The sequence below is a fragment of the Artemia franciscana genome, chromosome 16 (assembly GCF_032884065.1).
Source record: "Artemia franciscana chromosome 16, ASM3288406v1, whole genome shotgun sequence".
Lineage (NCBI taxonomy): Eukaryota > Metazoa > Arthropoda > Branchiopoda > Anostraca > Artemiidae > Artemia > Artemia franciscana.
This window is the reverse complement of record NC_088878.1, coordinates 13,706,876-13,729,007: the sequence shown is the minus strand read 5'-3', so window position 1 is coordinate 13,729,007 and position 22,132 is coordinate 13,706,876. Positions and strand designations below refer to the sequence as shown.

Genomic DNA, 22,132 nt, shown 5'->3' with positions numbered 1-22,132 from the left:
ATATCTTCCTCGAAAAATTACGGAAACAAAACATGTATCCTTGATTAACATCGATTTTAAGTTTTCGGCAATTCTGTTTCAAAATAATTTTAAAAAAGAAACCGTTAGGCACTGGCAAAATGAAAAATTTAGAGGTCTAAGATTAATGCGGAATGAAAAATCTCCAATCAATAATGGATATTAATTTTATGGAATCGTCACAATTTGCTACTACACAGATCCTTGCTCTGACCAAATTCTGACCAAAATAATTAAACTTTGTAGCCAACCAGGCATGTGATAGGGGATTTGTGATCGTTCCTTTACCAATTTCCCATTTGATTTTTACTCCTCCCCCTAAATTGGACTGATTCTACGGAAGTAATTCTTACAGACGTGCCTCTGGGTAAACCCAAAACATTGTCAAAAAATGATACTCAACAAAATTACGGCGTATTGAATGTGCACTGGAATTTGGTTTGCTATGGTGGAAAAAACATCCTACAAAATAGCGAGGCTACATGTATATGCGTACCCAGGATTTTATTATGGAGGGATGATTTATTGGGGGACCAACACTGAAAAGAAAGTAGAACCAGGTGAATCATTAAAAAAGAAGAAATTGTAGAAACCGTGACAATCAGGGGCTGGATAGACCTGAAAAACCTCCACTTCATACTGGCCCTACACGTAATATTCCAAAGTAATATATGTTTGATAAGGAACTGTGGGTGAAGAGTTGTGGGAAGTTAAGTTGGAAATCATTTTTTTAGTCTTTTTTCAATAAACTCAAGAGAGTATTAATATTGACCAAAGATAAAAAAGACAAGAGCAAAACTGTAAAAGTAAGTTACAAAATATCTTCTGTGATTAACCAAGAGACAGTGTGAGACAGCGTATGGGTCGTCCTAGCCGAGTGATTAGTGCACTGGATATACAGCCCTATGTCCTTCAAGACAGGGGTTGGAGTCCTGGTTTCACGATGGGCATGGGCTCAGTGGTTAAAGTGGTGGATCGAAGGGGTGTGGGGGACACCCATAGTAGTGGATTTGTGGTTGGGACCGCTTGCTCTCGTTTGGGTTAAGACGAAAGTTATTTTTTTGTAATTGGTTTTAATAGTTACGTTTTAATTATTATATAAGTTTTTAACTATTAAGACTGTTTCATTTTGCAAACAAATTTGAAGCAAGGTTTCAGTTACATAATAAGTATTACATAACAATAGAGAAGTTTTTAATTTTTAAGACTGTTTCGTTTTGCAAACAAATTTGAAACAAGGTTTCAGTTACTTTGTGCGGTTTCTGTTAGATTTTACTAATGACACATACCGTCAAAAAGCATTTAATTGAATTTAGGTTAATCAAGGGAATCTGTCTGTATTACTGCAAAAGCCAACTAGGATGCGAAAATCCTCATTTCATGATAACAAGGAGGGGAAATTTAAAACCCTAGCTTCTTTAGACTGTCGAAATGGCATTTCAGGATTGTGCTGTCACAACGGGGTTAAAAAGCAAAATATTCACTTCTTTTTACTGTCAAAAATCTGTTTTCGAGTCTTGCTATGGCACTGAGACGAATAAATTGATATCATTACTTTTTTTGGCTGTCAGTTTCGGTTTTTTGGGTTTGCTTTTTTTGCAAAGCAGGGTGGTTTTTACAACATTGTTGTTTTTTAGGGGATTTGTATAATAGAAAGTAGATGTATGAGAAGCGCAAAAATTGTTAATTTAAGTTTTGGATTTTAGTGAGCAAATAGTGGCCACTTTACTGCCTATTTTCATCTAATTAAAGCTCTGCATTATATGACAGTTCACCTCCTCTGTTAATCCTAAAACATTAAAATAAATGCCAAACTCTTTAGAACTTTAATAAAGGTTCGTATAAGTACATACTTAAAACTGAGTATATGAGTCGAAATACTCCTTCAAAGGTCGAAGTAATCATTTACGAAGAATAGATTTTCGAAAAATTGTTTATAAAAGAAGGCAAATAATTATGTGTTAATTTTTTTTTATCTAGCTAGTAGGCTATAGATGGGTCTCTGAATTCTCAGTTTGGATCAGTGGAATGACATCGATTTTATTTTAAAACATTTACTAATTAAATGTTGATAAAAAGTGGAAATTCACACAACTTGAGTTAACCACGGAAATGGAATACAACTTCAGTATTACTTCAGACTTCTCACCTTCTCAATACCAACCAGTCACAATATATAGTTATGTTTTCGTATAGGGGTTGCATATATTTGTCCATAAAATTAAAAAACCTAACCTGAGGATTTTATACTTATTTGATACATGCCATCGAATCATATTTCAACGATTAGTTGTCTATAAATCAAAATTTTTGCAGGACAATGCTCTTACTTAATGCCAAATCTGAGTCAAATTTCTATTTTTATTTTTTTTGCTCAACAGACATACCGAGATTTAAAATATGAAATGAATATACGAAAATCTCAAGATTAAAAAAAATTAATTAGAAATCTACCACAGCTTGAAACCCTGAAAATTTAAATCACCAATCTATACCTATCAAATACAAAAATAACAAACACATAGTTATTTGTTTTTTAAGGAGTATTTCGACTCATATACTTAGTTTGAAGCACATACCTACATGTATCTTTATTAGAGTAAACATTTATCTGACGATTTTGGTCTTTATTCGAATATATTAGGATGAATAGAAGAGGAAATAGTTACGAAGAGCTCTAAACTGACAGAACTCTAGACAGGACTAGCCATTATAAACATTCACCAAAATATTGAGGTAGACATCAACTGCATAATAAATAGAATGGGCGGTTGTAGAAATAAAGAAATACACTTTTCTTATAAAATTGTCAATTTCGTAACTTAAGCGAAATATATAGAACATTAAAAAGTGGAAAGATACGCTACGTTATTATGAAAAGCAAAATTTTGATTAGTAAATTTTTAAGATTTCGTCAGAGTGGACACTGTTTATCAAAACACTATTTTTAAAAAGAAACAGTGATTAGTTGATGCTTTATTGCCTATAGTTAAAACCTTCGTTTTAAGTTTCTTCAATGCATTTCTTTTTCTTCGTTCTTTTCTTGTTACACCCCCAAAAGAACTAGTATTTAATGTTTAATATATATTTTACGAATATACAAGTTATATCTTTATCCTCATTCCCTACTCTTCATTACTATCATAGCTACTAAGCGATGCCATAAAGTTAAGCGACATGCTATATGGTTTGACCTATACAAATTGTCACAAAGAGTGCATGACCCCAAATGATGGTTCAAGACCAATCTTTTTTTTTTACAATAAAAAGCTTAACTCACTCGCTGTAGCGGCCGGAAGTGCAAAGGCAAAAAAGTATGCAGGCAATTTTAAATATTACACTTTTATAGAGAGTGAACAGCTTTTTATTTTTATTTTGTATGGCGGGGCTGTTTTTATAACTTGCTATTTTTGTATCAATATTTTTATACCATTTTAATTTAAACAAATTTATTAGAAATTTAACCCTCACCAGATTTTATATTTAATTTATGACCATTTCCACTACCTACCTAAGACACATAATTGTCGAGGTTCCCTTTAAATAGTAGATATTTCATTGTAGGTAAGTTAATCGAAGTAACCTATTATCCCCCACCACCCCTAAAGAGAATCCTGGATCCGCCCCTGAGTTGTTTGACCCTCTAAGCTCAGCCAGAGTCGACCAACACTAAAATAGGTACGTGCAAGAATCTGGGGACGGCAAACAGGAAGGGTGTGTAAAAGCAGAGGGCAGCAAGCCTCTAGCCTCACATTGCACTTATTGGGTGAGGGGCCACAAAACGGAGATCAGCACAACCAGTCATAGACTTAAGTCTGATGCCGCATCCTTTAAGCTTTTGCACGGGATACTATGACGTTTTTTTGGCAAAAAACATGTCTTTCCCCTGGAATTTTTTACCATTCTCTTTTTCTTTTTTTATTCTAAATTCACGGCAGCAGGTACTTTTAATTAGCTAATGTACCGCTATTTATTTATATATTTGTCTTTTTGTCTCGTTCCATTAAGAGGTAGCAAATGTCTGTTGAATCTTTTTGAAGGAGTTGCCACAGACATTTTTAGGGAGTTCGTCCCCAGGAAGATCGTCCCAAATCGTAGTGAACCGCCAAATAAAGCTTAACCTCTTTTAAGCCTCCAGAAGCTAGGCTGGGTAGACATCCTATCCCTAGTCTTCCGGGGTGGGATCTTACGGCGGGGACTCATCACGGCGAGGAAGTGGAAACGGCACCAATTGAGTACTAGACTAGGACATAAGGGATACCAAAAAGCTGAGGATTTCCCCATTAAATAAATCCCCATGAAACATTCATAAATATGCCAAACATTTACTATTCCTTTTTGCAGTGGGCGTTGAACCAAAGTTTGTCCTTGATGGACACATGTACCCACCTCGATGGAATATACCTTATAATATAGTCGACTAGGGCCTGCTGGTATTTTTCTGCAGCTTTCTCAGGACCTTCGAGGAGGAACGCTCTCCATTACTGAGAAGCAAGTGCGTTTTTGAAGCCACTGCGATTTTCTCTTTTGTAGTGCCAGATTTGTTGCTTGTTCTTTAATGGGGAGGGGGGGTACGATGATTTCCACGCGCAAAGATAGCAACATGGTCACATGTGAAGGCATGAGCGTCAACCGTAATAAAGAAATCAACACGAGATGATCCGTTAGGGTCATGGTAGATATCGAATTCAACAAGATCTTCAAGTCCATACGATCGAGACAGACCATAAAGGTCTGACCCCTTCTTATCAGAATTTTTTCTACGAAACCATACGCCATGAAGGGTGTTTAAGCCTCCATTGGGGATGATGGCAGACATAGTGTATTTGCCCCAGGTGAACTCGAAGGAGGTTTCGAGGTAGCAAATAATCTGGCAGGTTTTATATAGTCCCAATGATCCCGGACTGGTTTAAAAAAGCAAACCTTATTTGCCTGAAGAGTTCATAAGACCCAGGCATTATAACGGTATATGACTCTGTAGAAAAACGGCAACCCCTCCTCCGCCGTATTTGGCGCCGTCAGTGCACATTGGGTCAGCACGTTCGAAAAAAAATTCTACTCCCACTCATTCAGTATTCAAAAAGAAGACTCATGCTAAGTGTATACATTCCATAACAGTTTTATCTTTGCCTAATGAAGAGGGATACCGGTCAAATATCATCTTAAAGAAGTGAACTTCAAAACTAGCACTTAAACTCCACTATGAATATTTTTTTTTTACGTAAATTCACAAATCCATAATATTGGGGTGCTCCAATTTAATGTCAAGTTGAAATAAATATCAAGTGCTACGTGTTGGCTGAACACCCAAAAGCCCTACTTGCATGAGGTAATTTCTGCTTATTAACATCTTGAATGTACCTCTTTGCGATATTTAAACAACTTTTGTTAAACTTTTTGGGCCCCATCAAGCGCTGCCAGATAAGTCCTATTTACATTGTATGGTCAATTGCTTGTTGTAGCTGCGCATTGAATTCTTCAAATCCCCATATTTTTCTAAGTGAACGTTTTTTTAGTTACTCCTTTGGGTTTGTTTGCTTAAAAAATCGAATTTTCGGCGCATCTGGAACCACCAATCCAAATAACTGGTTCGAGCATGTCAAAATATAGCTTTTTAATATCTGGGAACTAAAATAATGGAATGACTACTTTCGCATAGATAATATAAAAATCATTTTTCCAGACACATTAAAAAAAATCTATAGTAAACGACAAGAATCTATCAAAGAATTTTAGAGTCTCCTTCTTCTTATAAAAAGACACAAACAAAACACGGTTTAGATTAACATCAATCTTAAGCTTCTGCAATTTAGTTTGAAAGGTATTTTAATTAATGAAAAGTTTGGGAGATAGCAACATGAAATAGAAAAACGTTTACGGTCAGTAACAGTGAAACAAAAAAAAATTAAACTTCAATAAAAAAAATAAGCTAAGGTAGCTAAAAAGCACGAGTACACACTAAAACGTTCAAGAACCTACTTTATGTACTAAAAATTAGTCCTTTATGCAAATAAATAAAAAAAAAGTTTCTTTTACCAAAAGTAAAGAACAACATTAAAACCTACGACGAATAGAAATTATTCTGTATATGAGGGGGGCTGTCCCCTCCTCAATATCCCCCTTTTAAAAAAGATTCTCATTCTAAATTGTGTTTCAGGAACCGTTTTTAAAGGATTGAGACACAAAGTCCAACTTTAGTGTTAAGGGCGGGGTATTGAGGAGGGGGCAGCCCCCATATATACGGAATCATTTCTGATCGTTTTAAGCTTTAATGTTGCTCCTTACTTTCAGTAGAAAAAACTTGTTTTTTGAACTAATTTCTGATCGCTTTTCAGATTATTCCTGGAAATCCATATCCTCCTCTTTATAAAAAGCTTCTCCTACGTAAAATCCTTTCCTTCGGGAAATTACCCCGGACAGTTTCATCCTAACTGCGAATTCCCCCAGAAAATTTCTCGTGGACATTTCCGCCTGAAAATGCTCCATAGCATACTTTCATTTGAAAAAAAAGATTTGTTTTTATTTATTTTCTAATCGTTTTTTGGCTGATGGTGGAATACCCTCTACGTTGAAAATATTTCTCATAAATCCTCTCCAAAGGAAAGTCTCTCCCGTGGAAAATTTATAATGGGGAATTTCTTCTCGTGATAATTCCCCCGTGGAGAATTTATTCCTTGGGAAATCCCCTCCCCCCACTTTAAAGTACCCCTAAATAATTCCAACTCCACTGAAAACATCCCCCTGACAATTTCCCCAGAGCATTTCCACATGTAAAATGGGATTGTCAACGAGAAAGTAAGACAAATAAAACGAATTTCGTATATGAGTCAATGCAATTTTTCCCTGGAAAATCCACCCCCGGAAACTTCCATCCCAATGGAAAATTCTCCTCGTAGAAAATCCATTCCCAAAAAATGCCCCCTCAAAAATATCTGTATACTTCCCAATAACAAATACTACATGTAAACAATGGGCAAATTTCACAACTTACGACCCTTCCTTCGGGGGCTGTGGTGTTCATGTCAACATAGTTATTGAACCTTTCAACTATACTGAACAAAATGGCAATCTCAAAATTTTGATCGAACGACTTTAGAGAAAAAAGGGTGTGGGAGGGGGCTAGTTACCCTCCAATTTTTCGGTCACTTAAACAGCGCACTAGAACTTGTAATTTTTGTTCAAATAAGCTCTTTCCCAATCTTCTAGGACCATTGGCTCAATACAATTATCCCCGGGAAGAACAAAGAAAAAATACAAATAAACACACATCCGTGATCTTTCTTCAGGCAAAAAATACAAAATTCTACATTTTGAATGCCGAGAGCTTGAAAACTCTACAGTGGGGTTTCCTTGTATGCTGAATCTGATGGTGTAATCTTCATTAAGATTCCTTGATTTTTGGGGCATGTTTACCCCCTTTTTCGAAAATCCGGCAAATTTTCTCAGACTCGTAGCTTTTGACAGATAACATTAAACTTTTTCAAAAATCCCGCGAATTTTCTCAGGCTCGTAGCTTTTGACAGATAACATTAAACTTGATGAATCCTACATATTTGGAATTCTTATGTTACTATCGTTATCAAAATTTTATGTTTTTTTAATAGAATTTCAGTTGCTATTAGATCGAGTTCCTCCTTACTTATAGTTCATTACCCCGAACTGTTAACGATCTGTTTGTCCTAATTACTTTTTCTCTGCTGCATTTTTATGTGGATCAAATACGTTAAATAAAAAGAACAAGAGCTAAGAGCTCATATGGCACTTGTGACGAGGCAAGAAGAGCTAACAGCCAAGAGATCATATGGTATGAGCTCTAACAAAATTCTATGAATCAATAAATTGATTTAAAAAAGAAAATAAGAGGCTTAATGCCGGTCAGGATTTGAAATAAGAGCTCTGAGTCACGATATCCTTCTAAATATCAAAATTCATTAAGATCCGATCACCCACTCGCAAGTTATAAATACCTAATTTTTTCTAATTTTTCCTCTCCTTTTACCCCCCCCCCCCCCAGATGGTCGAATCTGGGAAAACGACTTTATCAAGTCAAATTGTGCAGCTCCCTGACATGCCTACCAATTTTCATCGTCCTAGCACGCCCAGAAGCACCAAACTCGCCAAATCACTGAACCCCTCCCCCCAACTCTGCCAAAGAGAGCAAATCCAGTACGGTTTTGTCAATCACGTATCAAGGACATTTGCTTATTCTATCCACCAAGCTTAATCCCGATTCCTCCACTCCAAGTGCTTTCCAAGATTTCCCCCTCCAACTCCCCCCGATGTCAAAAGATCTGGTCGGGATTTGAAATAAGAGCTCTGAGATATGAATTCCTTCTAAATATCAAATTTCATTAAGATCCGATCACCCCAAAGAGAGCGGATCCATTCCGGTTATGTCAATCATGTATCTAGGACTTGTGCTTATTTCTCCCACCAAGTTTCATACTGATCCCTCCACTCTAAGTGTTTTCCAAGTTTTAGGTTTCCCCCTCCCAACTCCCCGTCCAATGTCACCAAATCCGGTCGGGATTTAAAATAAGAGCTCTGAGACACGATATCCTTCTAAATATCAAATTTCATTTAGATTCGATCACCCGTTCGTAAGTTAAAAATACCTCATTTTTTTCTAATTTTTCAGAATTAACCCCCCCCCCCGACTACCCCAAAGAGAGTGGATCTGTTCCGGTTATGTCAATCATGTATCTAGGACTTGTGCTTATTTTTCCCACCAAGTTTCATCCCGATCCCTCCACTCTAAGTGTTTTCCAAGATTTTAGGTTTCCCCCTCCCAGCTCCCCCCCAATGTCACCAGATCCGGTTGGGATTGAAAATAACAGCTTTGAGACATGATATCCTTCCAAACATGAAATTTCATTAAGATCTGATTAACGGTTCGTAAGTTAAAAATACTTAAATTTTTCTATTATTTCCGAATTCGCGGGCCCCGCACTCCTCCCCCCAGATGGTCAAATCGGGAAAACGACTATTTTCTAATTTAATCTGGTCCGGTCCCTGATACGCCTGCCAAATTTCATCGTCCTAGTTTACCTGGAAGTGCCTAAAGCAGCAAAACCGGGACCGACAGACCGACAGAATTTGCGATTGCTATATGTCACTTGGTTAATACCAAGTGCCATAAAAACTCAATTGCACTGGGAAGGAAAGAAACAAATACAATCTTCTCAGATTGAAGGGGGACTATTGCATATAACTGAATTAGGCATCCCATTTTGAAGAAAATATTGCTTTAAAAATGGCTTTAGAGGAAGAAACTGGTCTACTACCACTACCACCCTCTTGTCAAGACATATGAGATCGCCAGGGTTCTATTCTTGAAGAAATCCCATTTCGCATGTTGGTTAAGTGAAATTGGTTAAGTGGAAAATTACACATGTACTTATGTCTTAAGAAATTGGGTGAAAACGTTAGTGAAAAAGACCTCCATATGCAGTTATTTAGCTTTAACACTTAGTGGGGGCTAACTTTGAAAATAAGGAACGTGTGTAAAAATCAGCAGAAAATGAGCGAAAAGAAAATCTCATGACGGAGCTCAGGAAAGTAGTTTTACTGATTTGCTGTAGCAAAAGAAAAACACTCTCAATAATTGGCAATAAAGTGTGTTAAAAAAAGTGATTGAATTAGTAAAAGTATGTAATAATAAGACCCTAAGATCTTGTTGCCAGACAGTACTTGAATAGAAATTTATATATCATTGAATAGCTAAAACTCTAGGCTACTTATTAATGTAGCTATTCTAAAAATATTCTAGATTAAACACTTTAAATTGACTTAACTACAGTTAATTGACTTAACTACAAGAATATTTCTTCTACGCATACCAATTATCCTATTTGGCTATCTTTATCCCTTTATTGTTCCATCTTTACTCACATATCAATAGAATCCTAAATTTCTTCCGATTCCCACTTAAGTTTTTCTCGTACGTAATCCCCTCGACAAACAGATTCAAAATGCTTCTCCGTAATAGTTAAGAAAAAGAAACGGATTTGACTTTTTTTTTTTTATTATTATTATTAATATTTGTGAAGAATACATCTGCAAAACTGAAAAATTAAAATCAATTTAAAAGAAAAAATCATTGGAAGAAAATAAAACGACGCATAATTTTTTCCAATAGTTTTAAACCAATAAGAATTTTCCATTTTCTGAAATTGAAAAAAAGTCATATTGAGCATGGGCATACTACTACTACTACTACTACTACTACTGACAACTCATAGCAGTACCAAGCCACCTGTGACCAACACACCTACCCACACTCCTCCTCCCTCTCAATATATTCAAAGCCTCCCTCTTTACACCTTCCCAGGAAGTTCCCATTTCCCTTAAATATTTCTTAAGGGCAATCTCTCACCCCAACCGCTGACGAACTGCTTACCGTTTAGCCCAAGACGGTTAGCCGAAAAAGACAATCTTTGGCAATCTGTCATTTCTCATCCGCAGAACGTGCCCTAGCCATCTCAACCTTTCTCTCATTACAGCCCCAGAAAGAGGAATTGAACCACACTTTTTGTGCAGCCTACTGTTTGAAACACAATCATTCAGTCAGGTACCCAAGAAAATCCGTGGGCAATTTTTCCCGAAAACATCTAGCAAATATTCCTCCGTTTTGCGGAGGGCCCATGCTTCAGAACTATATTTAACCACTATCATCATTGTAGCTTCCAATATTCTAATATTGGTTCGCAGACTTATCTTACTATTTTGCCAAACTTTTTTCAACCCTGAAAAAGACCCCGAGCCTTGGTTATTCTGCTTTTGTCATATTCAAGGCTCCCACCGTCTTTACTAATAATGCTACCAAGCTAAGTAAAGCTTTCCACTTGATCAATCTTTTCCTTACCCAATGTCACCTTTTCATCTTCACTTATTCCTAGCCTTAGCGACTTAGTCTTCTTAACATTAATTCCAACCTATTCTAGCACCTTGAACTCGCAAAACCTCTTAAAGTTCATTCATTTGGATCACAATTTCATCTAGGATGCTTAAATCATCTGCATAATCTTAATCCAGGAAAGTTTTTTTCCATTTGATTCCGCATTCTTCCATTGCCATTCTTGTTCTCCTTAAGAAAAAGTCCATCAAAATGATTCATATAAATTAGGACAGAACACAACACTGCTTAACTCCTGATTTAATACGAAACCAGCCACTAACCTCATTTCTTAACTTAACCGCAGCAGTGACATTCTCGTATATAACAATTACCACTTTAATGTATTTATCTGGTATACCATACAAGGATATGACCTTCACCAAAGCTCTTCTATCGTCTGAATCGACCGCTTGCTCTAACTCTATAAAACTGAAAACTAAAGGTGTTTGATGCCCCAAGCACTTCTCAATTATTAACCTTAGAGTGAAAATTTGGTCAACAAATCCTCTACCTTTTCTCAAAACCATAATGTTCTTCTCTTATGACATGTGTCTACAGAGTTTCTAAGTCTAAAATATATCATCATACTAAGTAATTTGCTACCTACAGAAACCAGACTAATTCCTCTATAATTATTACACATACTCTTATCACCTTTCTTGTACAGTGGTCATATTCATTATTTTCAGTAACATATTTCTAACCACATAGCCACCCCACATTATACTCATGTTTCACACACTATCAGCACCAGGGGCCTTATTATTTTTTAAATCCTTTTAGTACTGTCACTAATTCTTCCTCACAAAATAATTCTTCCTTCACATCCAGGGTGTCACAAACTTTTTCCTTTTTCCACTATATCTTTTCCTGTAACTCTATTTCAGCTTAGCACATTCTCAAAATGTTCTGCCCATCTCTCTTTAATTATTTCCTTAACACTAATCGCGTGTTCCTATCTTTAGCTGGGACAAGACGAGATCAACTATCCCCTCTCAATTTATTAACACGCTTGTGCAGCACTTTACTAGTATAACGTCTGGCTGTATTTTCCAGATCCTCGGCAATTTAGTTAATTCATATTTGAATACTTTTTCCACTTTCTTTACATTCCTCTTATTTTCATACGATATATCACTTAGATAATTCTTGTACAAGCCCCTTCTTCTCTCTATTAAATATAAAGCACTTCACTAATATTAATAGCTGCATTCCTAACTTTCTTTCCTAAGATACCATCAGCAACTTCACAAATTATTTTCCTAAAAATTTGCCATCTATCTTATACATTGCCAAATTTTAAACTCTCCAATTTAGTATTTAACTGTTCCTGGACAGTTTCACTCCATCAATAATGAACATGCCACAAGATAGACCCATGTGACCAGCAGTTCTTATTAGGTTTTATAAATAAGAACTACTTTTTGACTTGGGTGTGTAGAGTCAATGGCTGTAATCTACAACCATATCCACCAGCCACTCTGACGAGCTGTCTCGTCTAGTGCCTCCATTCACTAATCCAATACGACAAACACACAGAAACACAGTACAACGGATTTACCTACAAGAGGGAGACATCTCGCGCTGAGTACTTGAATATCAACCTTGTAACATATTGCAACTTCCATTTAAAATGGTCCCCTGAGAGGGGCTAGCCCTGAAAACCTGTCTTTATATTTGCTTAAAAGAAAGTTCAACAGACACACTTCGAGGGGGGTAAACCTAGTTAAACTGTTGACTAATGGCATATCAGGCAGTACGTTTTAGCTGTTTATGCCTTAAATAGAGTCATAAGAAACATTAATATCAAGGAAAAATATTCTTACCAAGAGCCCACCAATCCACTGCTTTATTGTGCCCTTTTGATTGTATAATTTCAGGGGCTAGGTATTCAGGCGTGCCACATAAAGTCCAGGTCCTGTAAGAGTATAATCGCTAAAATAATGCATAAATTAAGATCTGATTTTTTGATAAGAGAAAAGAAGAAGTCATGGTCCATGTTTTTTTTTCTTTTTTTGAATGCCTTGGTCATTTCAATGACAAAAGCGAGGATTAGGCGATTTACAAAACAATAAGAAAAATAAACATAAGAGAAAACACAGAACAACGCAGAAATATACAAATAACGAAAACTAGAGAAATACAAGGAGTTAGACAAAGAGTGGAAAAATATCAAATAAAAAAGAAGATAATTTATTAATGTCCAACCCTCTAATGGAAAATTGTCAAGGACTTATCTTCTTCTGTGGCATCTTATACATTTAAGCATAGTGAAGGTACTTAGGCATTACTAAGTATGAGCTAAGTACATTTATACATGTTTAAGAATTGCTAGGCTCTGATTTTAATGCATCAATTTTTCGGTGAACAATTATTCAGGAATTAATTTTTCTACATTTTATTATACGTTTAAGCATAACCAATGGGTATAAGTACTTTTAAGTATGAGCTAAGTACATTCAAATACATTTAGGATACTTTGTTGGTCTTGGTTTTATTGCGCTGATAGTCCAGTGGAAAACTATCAAGGATCTGTGTTTTTTTTGTTTTTTTTTCTGTGGCTTCTTATATTTGTGAGATAAGACCCTGAAGTGGTTGAAACTTTCGCAGACTCGGTCAACTACTCATGCAACAGGGTCAATTTTGCCGTTATATCTGGAGCATTAAAATTCTGCAAAATGTTTCTATTATCCAGGGCAAGGCCATATCCAGGGGGGTTGGGAGAATTGATTCCCCCCCTCAAAATAGTGGTCCTACTCCTAAAAACATAACAAAAATGAATATAAACAAATTTTCGATGCGTTTTTTTAAAGTTGTTTTTGTAAACCCCTCCCCGGAAAAATCCTTTTGTTAGCCCTCCCCAGAAAAAAATACTGGATACGGCCCTGATCCAGGAATTTTTTTTTTCTGCGATTTCTTAAGCGTTCAAGCATAACGAATGGGCTCTAGTACAATTAAGTATGATCTAAGTACATTTAAGTTTTTTGAAGATATATTGCTGGTTTTGATTTTAGTGCACCAATCTTCTGGTGGACAAGTACCCAGGACTTAATTTGTTTCTACATTTTTAATACACTTGAGCATAACAAATAAGTCCAAGTACATTTAAATATGAGCAGTTGAAATTTCCCGGAACAGTTTGTTATTAAACTGGATAATCTAAAATTTCACAATATAGAAGACAGATGGAATAGTTTTAGGAAAACAGTTTGTGGAGAAAAGTGGAGGGGTTTGCACAGGAAGTATTTGAGTAATAGATCATATGAGAATAAAGGAAATCCAATGGAAGTAGAGAAACTATTAGTCAATCTGGACTTGTTCAAGTTAAAGATAGGAACGGGGCCTCAATTAGTAATAAGGAAAGAGCTAAAGAGAAATGGACAGGAATTTCTTAGAATACAAAAAAACCTGAGAAAGTTGTAGGAAATGATTTAGAAAAGAATGAAAAAGTTTGTTATACTTTGGAAGTGAAGGAAAATGTATTTTGCTAGGAAGAATTAGAGACAGTCCTAAAAAGACTAAAAAATAATAAGGCCCAAGGTGTTGATAGTGGAGAAAATGATTTTTATAAATATGATGGATATGAAGTTGGAGATAAATTACGGAAGATTATAAAAACGACTTTTTAAATGGGGGTTTTACTTAGCGATTTTAGGAAAACTTTAATTAAAAACCTTCTACATGAAAGGCGATGAGAGTGAGAGTAGTAATTATAGAGACAATAGCTTGGTTTCACAAGAAACAAATTTCTTAGCACGAGAACACTTTTTACCCTTAGAGATGCTACAGACAAATTTCTAAGAGAGGAACAGTGTGGTTACCAAACTGTTCATGGTAACGAACTGTAGCAACGAACGACCCGGATTAATAGTAACCGAAACTAAAAACAAGAGCTAAGAGCTCATATGGCACTTGTGAGGTCGGAAGAGCCAAGAGCTCATATGGTATGGGCTCTGGCAAAATTCTAAGGATCAATAGATTGCTTTAAAAGGAAAATCAGAGCCTTAATGCCGTTTGAGATTTAAAATAAGAACTCTGAGTCACGAGGTCCTTCTAAATATCAAAATTTATTAAGATCCGATCACCCACTCGTACGTTAAAAATACCTCAATTTTTCTAATTTTCCTCTCCCTTCAGCCCCCCAGATGATCGAATCGGGGAAAACAACTTTATCAAGTCAATTTGTGCAGCTCCCTGACATGCCTACCAATTTTCATCGTCCTAGCACGTCCAGAAGCACCAAACTCGCCAAAGCACTAAACCCCACCACCTAACTCCCCCAAAGAGAGCGGATCCAGTCCGGTTACGTCAATCACGTATCTATGACATTTATGAAAGTTTTCCAAGATTTCCAGTTTCCCCCTCCCACTCCCTCCAATGTCAACAGATCTAGTCGGGATTTGAAATAAGAGCTCTGAGAAATGAGTTCCTTCTAAATGTCAAATTTCATTAAGATCCGGTCACCCGTTCTTAAGTTAAAATACTTCAATTTTTCTAATTTTTCCAAGTTAACAACCCCCGCTCCCCTAAAGAGAGCGGATCCGTTCCAATTCTGTCAATCACGTATCTATATCTTATGCTTATTCTTCCCATCAAGTTTCATCCTGATCTTTCCACTCGAAGCGTTTTCCACGATTTCCGGTTTCCCCCTCCAGCTCCCCCCAATATCACCGGATCTGGTAGGGATTTAAAATGAGAGTTCTAAAGCACACGATCCTTCTAAAGATCAAATTTCATTAAGATCTGACCACCTGTTCGTAAGTTACAATACCTCATTTTTTTTCTAATTTTTCTGAATTACTCCCCCCCCCCAACTCCACCAAAGAGAGCGGATCCGGTCTGGTTATTTCTGTCACATACCTTGGAATTGTGCTTATTCTCCCCACCAAGTGTAATCCTGATCTCTCCACATTGAGCGTTTTCCAAGATTTCCGGTCCCCCCACCCAACGACACTGGATCCGGTTGGGATTTAAAATAAGAGATCTGAGCTACGAGGTTCTTCTAAATATGAAATGTCATTAAGATCCGATCACTCCTTCGTAAGTTAAAAATCCCTCATTTTTTCTTTTTTTTTAGTTAATCCATACCCTACTCCCCCAAAGAGAGCGGATCCATTCTGGTTATGTCAATCACGTATCTAGGAATGGTGCTTATTTTTCACACAAAGTTTCATCCCAATCCCTCCATTCTAAGCGTTTTTCAAGATTTTGGTCCCCCCCAACTCCCCCCAATGTCACCGGATCTGGTCGGGATTTAAAATAAGAGATATGAGACACGATATCCTTCCAAACATCAAATTTCATTAAGATCCAATCACTCCTTCGTAAGTTAAAAATACCTCATTTATTCTAATTTTTCAGAATTATCCCTACCCCCCAAACTCCCCCAAAAAGAGCGGATCCGTTCCGGTTATGTCAATCACGTATCTAGGACTTGTGATTATTTCCCTCACCAAGTTTCATCCCGATGCCTCCACTCTAAGCGTTTTCCAAGATTTTAGGCCCCCTAACTCCCCGCAATGTCACCGGATCCGGTCAGGATTTAAAATAAGAGCTCTGAGAAACGATATCCTTCTAAACATCAAATTTCATTACGATCCGATCACCTGTTCGTAAGTTAAAAATACCTCATTTTTTCTAATTTTTCCGATTTAACCGTCGAATCTGGGGAACGACAATTTCTAATTTAATCTGGTCTGGTTTCTGATAAGCCTGCCAAATTTCATCGTCCTAGCTTACCTGGAAGGTGCCTAAAGTAGCAAAACCGGGACAGACAGACAGACCAACAAATAGACCGACAGAATTTGCGGTCGCTATATGTCACTTGGTAGATATCAAGTGCCATAAAAACGGAATTTTGATACCAATAGCTACATCAAAAGAATGGAATTTTAATGCTGATTTTAAATATATAAGTTTCATCAAGTTTAGTCTTACCCATCAAAAGTTACGAGCCTGAGAAAATTTGCCATATTTTAGAAAATAGGGGGAAACACCCCTTAAAAGTCATAGAATCTTAGCGAAAATCACAATATCAGATTAAGCGTATCAGAAAACCCTACTGTAGAAGTTTCAAGCTCTTATCTACAAAAATGTGGAATTTTGTATTATTTGCCAGAAGACAGATCACTGATGCGTGTTTATTTGTTTTTTTTTTCACAGGGGTGATCGTATCGACCCAGTGGTCCTAGAATATAGCAACCAAAAGTGACCGAAAAGTTGGAGGGCACCTCGGCCCCCTCCCACGCACATTTTCCCCCAGGGTCACCGGATCAAAATTTACGATATTCAGCTTAGTGATTCTTAGTGATTCTATTCGGCTTAGTCGAAAACCTAATAACTATGTCTTTGGGGACTTAATCCCCCAGAGTCCCCGGGGGAGGGCAGCAAGTTGCAAACTTTGACAATTTTTTTGAAAGATTTTGAAAAAATTTTCGTGTTGGGGTGGGGTTGGGTCAGGGGGTGGGGGTTACGTGAGAGGATCTTTACATGGAGGAATTTATCAGCATTATTTTTAGTAGGATTTTCTAGCATTATTAGAAAAAACAATGAAAAAAAATTCAACTGGAAGTAATGAGCAGCATTAAAACTTAAAACGAACATAAAATATTCCGTATACAGTGGGGTTTGTCTTCTCCACAATACCTTGCTCTTTACGCTAATGTATTTTTAGTAATTTCAACTATTTATTCTACGGCCTTCGTGGTTCAGGGATCATTCTTAAAGATTTGGGACAAAATTCAAGCTTCAATGTAAAGAGCGAGGTATTGACGAGGGGGCGAATCCCCTCAAAATACACAAATATAGGAATTCGTTACGTAAGTTAATTCGTAAGTTCATGTAATGTCATGTTTGTTACTAACGAAAACGTTCATATAAAAAAATCTAGTTGCATTTTTATATAGCCAAAAACTGGAGGGCAATTAGGCCTCCTCCCCCACCCTTTTTTTATCAAAACCAGAAATTATTCCGTATATGAAAGGGGTTGTCCCCTCCTCAACTCCTAGCTCTTTACGCTAGAGTTTTTTTGTATTGTTTTAAAAAGTAGAGTTGTGACAAAGAGTCAAACTTTAGAGTAAAGAGCGGGGCGTTGAGGAGGGGACAACCCCTTTTATATACGGAATAATTTCTGTTCATTTTAAGTTTTAATATCGTTCCTTCTTTTTTCTTATTTAATAGGAACAGGGAGGATGCGTCCACAAATTTTCACCCTTAGATTAACAACTAAGCTGAATGATCAGACCCCTTTAGGCCTCAGTTTTATAGAATACAAACAAGCGATTGATTCAGACGACAGAAGATTTAATGATTCTTATCCTTGCATGATATAAAAGATAAATACATTAAAGTGATTAGTGCTATGTATGAGAACAATTTAAGGTAGGAAATGAAGTTAACAGTTGGTTTCGTATTGAATCAGGAGTACAGTAGGGTTGCGTTCTATCCCAGTTTATATGGATCATCTTGATGGACGATGGCCTTAGGAGCACGACAAAGTCTATGGGAGAGGATGGAACCAAATGGAAAGTAAAACTCTCCTTAGTTTTATATAATGCTGACGAGTTGAGTGTCCTTTGTTAAAATGTTGGCAAAATTGATAACTTTTTGTATGTTTTGACAGTTCAAGGTGCAAAATAAGGCATGAGAATTAATGTCAAGAAGACTGGGAATAAAACTTAGACTGGGAATAAATGAAGGTGACGAGGTGATGTTGGGCAACGGGAAGGTTGATCAAGTAGGTGGCTTTACTTGCCGGAGCAGTATTACTAGTAAAGATGGCGGATACAGTAAGGATGCTAAAAGTAGAACAGCCAAAACCCATAATGTATTTTTTCACAATTGAAAAAAGTTTGGAAGAATAGGAAGATATGTCTACGAACCAAGATTAGAATATGGTAAGCTACAGTAGTGACAGTGGTCAAGCATGGTTCTGAAATGTGGACGCTTCGAAATACGAACGAAGATTTCTTAGATGTCCTTCAAAGAAATTGTTTACGCATTCTTATGGGTTCCCATCTGTCTGATCGTGGTTCCAAAAGTGAGCTGGACGAAAAATGTGGTTCTATCCCACTCTCTAAGGCTCTAATGAGAGAACGTTTGAGATGGTTAGAGCACGTTCAGTAAATTTAAAATTAATCCGACCAATATTTATTCATTTCTCAAAATGATTTTAAATGAATCCGACCAGCTAAAGCAGAAGGCGTGGAGAAATTTCTGAGGTGATTATGCACAAAAATGAAGTGCAATAAGATCTATATATGCAATGAAGTGCAACAAGAAAATATGCAACAACATGCATCACAAGAAATCTCAAACGAAAATAATGGATAAAGTAATCTGCGTTTAGAAGACGAGGGACAGGGATGATCATAACAAATCGTAAACAAAATCTACAGTTGGAAGAGAAGCAACAGTGAAAATCACAACAAGTTCCAAAAGAAAAGAAAAACGTATAAAACGGTGAATTTTTTGATGCATTAATAGGAAGGAGGAGCCCCAGTACTATTTTTATTGTATTTAAATTGTTAAAAAAAAAACTGGAAAAAAGTTTGAATAAATCATTTTTTCTCTCCTATGAAATTTTTAATTTCCAGATACACCTTCTGATTTTGAGAATGATTATACACCGTAAATGTATGGTTGTTTGTAACTACCAGAGAATTATTACAAGCTATTTTCAGCCAATATACTGACTACCGGTGAAGTCATAAGGAATGCTCAAACCTGTGTTGAACATTCACATTCGACTTGTCTTACCATAACGACTCTAAGGAGTAAAATTCAATTAATTATGACTGCTTGAAAAAAAACGTGCAATCATAAATAAAAATTGTAATTACAGAGGAATGGCTATTACTGTGCCATCTAAAAAATTACCTCTTAACCATTTTTCAATCAATGTTTTGAATATTCGTCAGACCATTCCTACGTGCAAATAAAATGATTCAAAATAAAAGAGCAACGATTATCACCCCCTTTTGGAGAAGAGGAGGGGCTTCCCCTTATTCTAAGATTATCCGAAGTTTCTTGCGCTAAGTTTTGAAGGATGCATTTAAACTTCAGGAAGGCTGCAAACTTAAAATCAACATAAAAAGCTGATTCTTTTGATGCACTTATTGTTTTTTACAATCCATTTTTAGTTATTTATGCTGCCAAGGATTGCTCTTTACTTACTTTACATTATCACGAACGGTTTGTTTAAAAGAGAGTGATGATTTCTAGTTTTAGAAAACCGGATGTTGACATATTCTAAAAAAAAGGAAAAAACCCTTCTCGGACAACCTTATACTCTATTGTTAAACCATTAAGCACACTTCTTACTGACCTTCATAGCCTTTTATTAAAATCAAAAATAGTGAATTTTTGTAATTTTTTTGTAATGCATTTATGTTTTAGGCGAGAAATGCAAGTTTTTTGGTCTGTAAGAGCCACTTTGAGATAAATCCATGCATTTTTCTTTTTTGATTTTAAACAGCTCTTACGTGAGGCCCATCGTCAATATGGTCGTGGTTTTTTCTTTAAGCCCCATCTGAACTGGTATTGTGGTTTGTCTTAATTGGCAAATAATGGTAACAACAATTCTTCATTTTCGAGCAATAACGGGAATAAGGCGAAAGTAGAACACCGTAATATTTGCTATTTTCTTATTCATTTAGTACTGAAGGAATACTCGATTGTAGGCTCGGGATGGCAATTGGTTGTTGAAGTAAAGGAAGACCCAATTATGGTCTCGGATACGGAATGGCAATAGGTTGTTGAAGGAGGGATAGATGTTGTGTTTTCTAATCGTCTAATCTACTAATAAGGGGACTAATAAAGAAGAAAAGAGCGGCTTTTCTTCTGACCGTCTTATACATGAGATTAAATGGAAAAAAACAAGTTTTTTCAACTGAAAGTAAGGAGCGACATTAAAACTTAAAACGAACAGAAATTATTCTGTATATGAAAGGTGTTGTCCCCTCCTCAACGCCTCGCTCTTTACGCTTTTTTTATTGTTTTAAAAAGTAGAATTGTCACAAAGAGTCAAACTTTAGCGTAAAGAGCGAGGCGTTGAGGAGGGGACAACACCTTTCATATACGGAATAGTTACTGTTCGTTTTAAGTTTTAATGTCGCTCCTTACTTTCAGTTGAAAAAACTTGTTTTTTTTATTTAATTTCCGAACATTTTTTAATTAACGCATGTTTTTATATGAATAACTAAAACGAAATTTGCATATTAATTTATTTTTTGGCTAAATGGCTTTTTCGTAGTTTTGATCGGACGATTTTGATAAAAAAAAAGGGGTGGATGAGGAGGCCTAGTTGCCCTTCAATTTTTGGTTACTTAAAATGGCAACTAGAACTTTTTATTTTTTTACAAGTGTTTTTATTAGTAATAAATATACGTAACTTACGAACAAACTTACGTAGTAAACTTTTGTATTTTTATATTTTTATTACGTATATAAGGGGGTTCGTCCCCTCGTCAATAGCTTGCTCTTTATACTAAAGCTTGAATTTTGTCCCATTCTTTAAGAATGACTTCTGAATCACAAAGACCGTAGAATAAATAGTTAAAATTACTAAAAATACTTTAGCGTAGAGAGCGAAGTATTAAGGAGGAGACGAACCCCTTTATGTACGTAATAACTTCTGTTCGTTTTAAGTTTGAATGGTGCTCCATACTTCCAGTTGAAAAAACTTCTTTATTTATTTTCTCATTTTTGTTTTGTTTAAATAATGCTAGAAATTCCTGCGCCCCCCTTCGTGCAGATTCTCTTCCCCCATGATAAATTCCTCCATGGAAAGATCCTCCCACGTAACTCCATCCCCTCAACTCCCCTCTCCCAACCAAAAAAATCCCCCTGAAAACGTCTGTACACTTCCCAATAACCATTACTATACCTAAACAGTGGTCAAATTTTGTAACTTGCAGCCCCTCTCCCATTGAAAGTGAGGGAGTAAGTCGTCCCCAAAGACATTGTTATTAGGTTTTTTCACTATGATGAATAAAATGGCTATCTCAAAATTTTGATTCGTTGACTTTGGGAAAAAATGAACGTGGGAGGGTACCTAGGTGCCCTCCAATTTTTTCGGTCACTTAAAAGGGCACTAGAACTTTTAATTCCGGTAGAATGAGACCTCTTGATACATTCTATCACCACTGGGTCGATACGATCACCCCTGAAAAAAAAAACACGCACCCGTGATCGGTCTTCTGGCAAAAATACGAAATT

The 22,132-nt window shown here is 36.3% G+C and overlaps 1 protein-coding gene across 1 annotated transcript in view; it reads right to left on the bottom strand.

The window, feature by feature from the left end:
- The window catches only part of LOC136037104 (cAMP-dependent protein kinase catalytic subunit 3-like), a 159,074-nt gene that overhangs the window by 74,115 nt on the left and 62,827 nt on the right, over nt 1-22,132 (bottom strand). Inside the window, exon 5 of the mRNA XM_065719564.1 lies at nt 12,742-12,833. Coding sequence (XP_065575636.1) covers nt 12,742-12,833 — 92 coding nt within the window. The remainder of the gene's footprint in view (nt 1-12,741; nt 12,834-22,132) is intronic.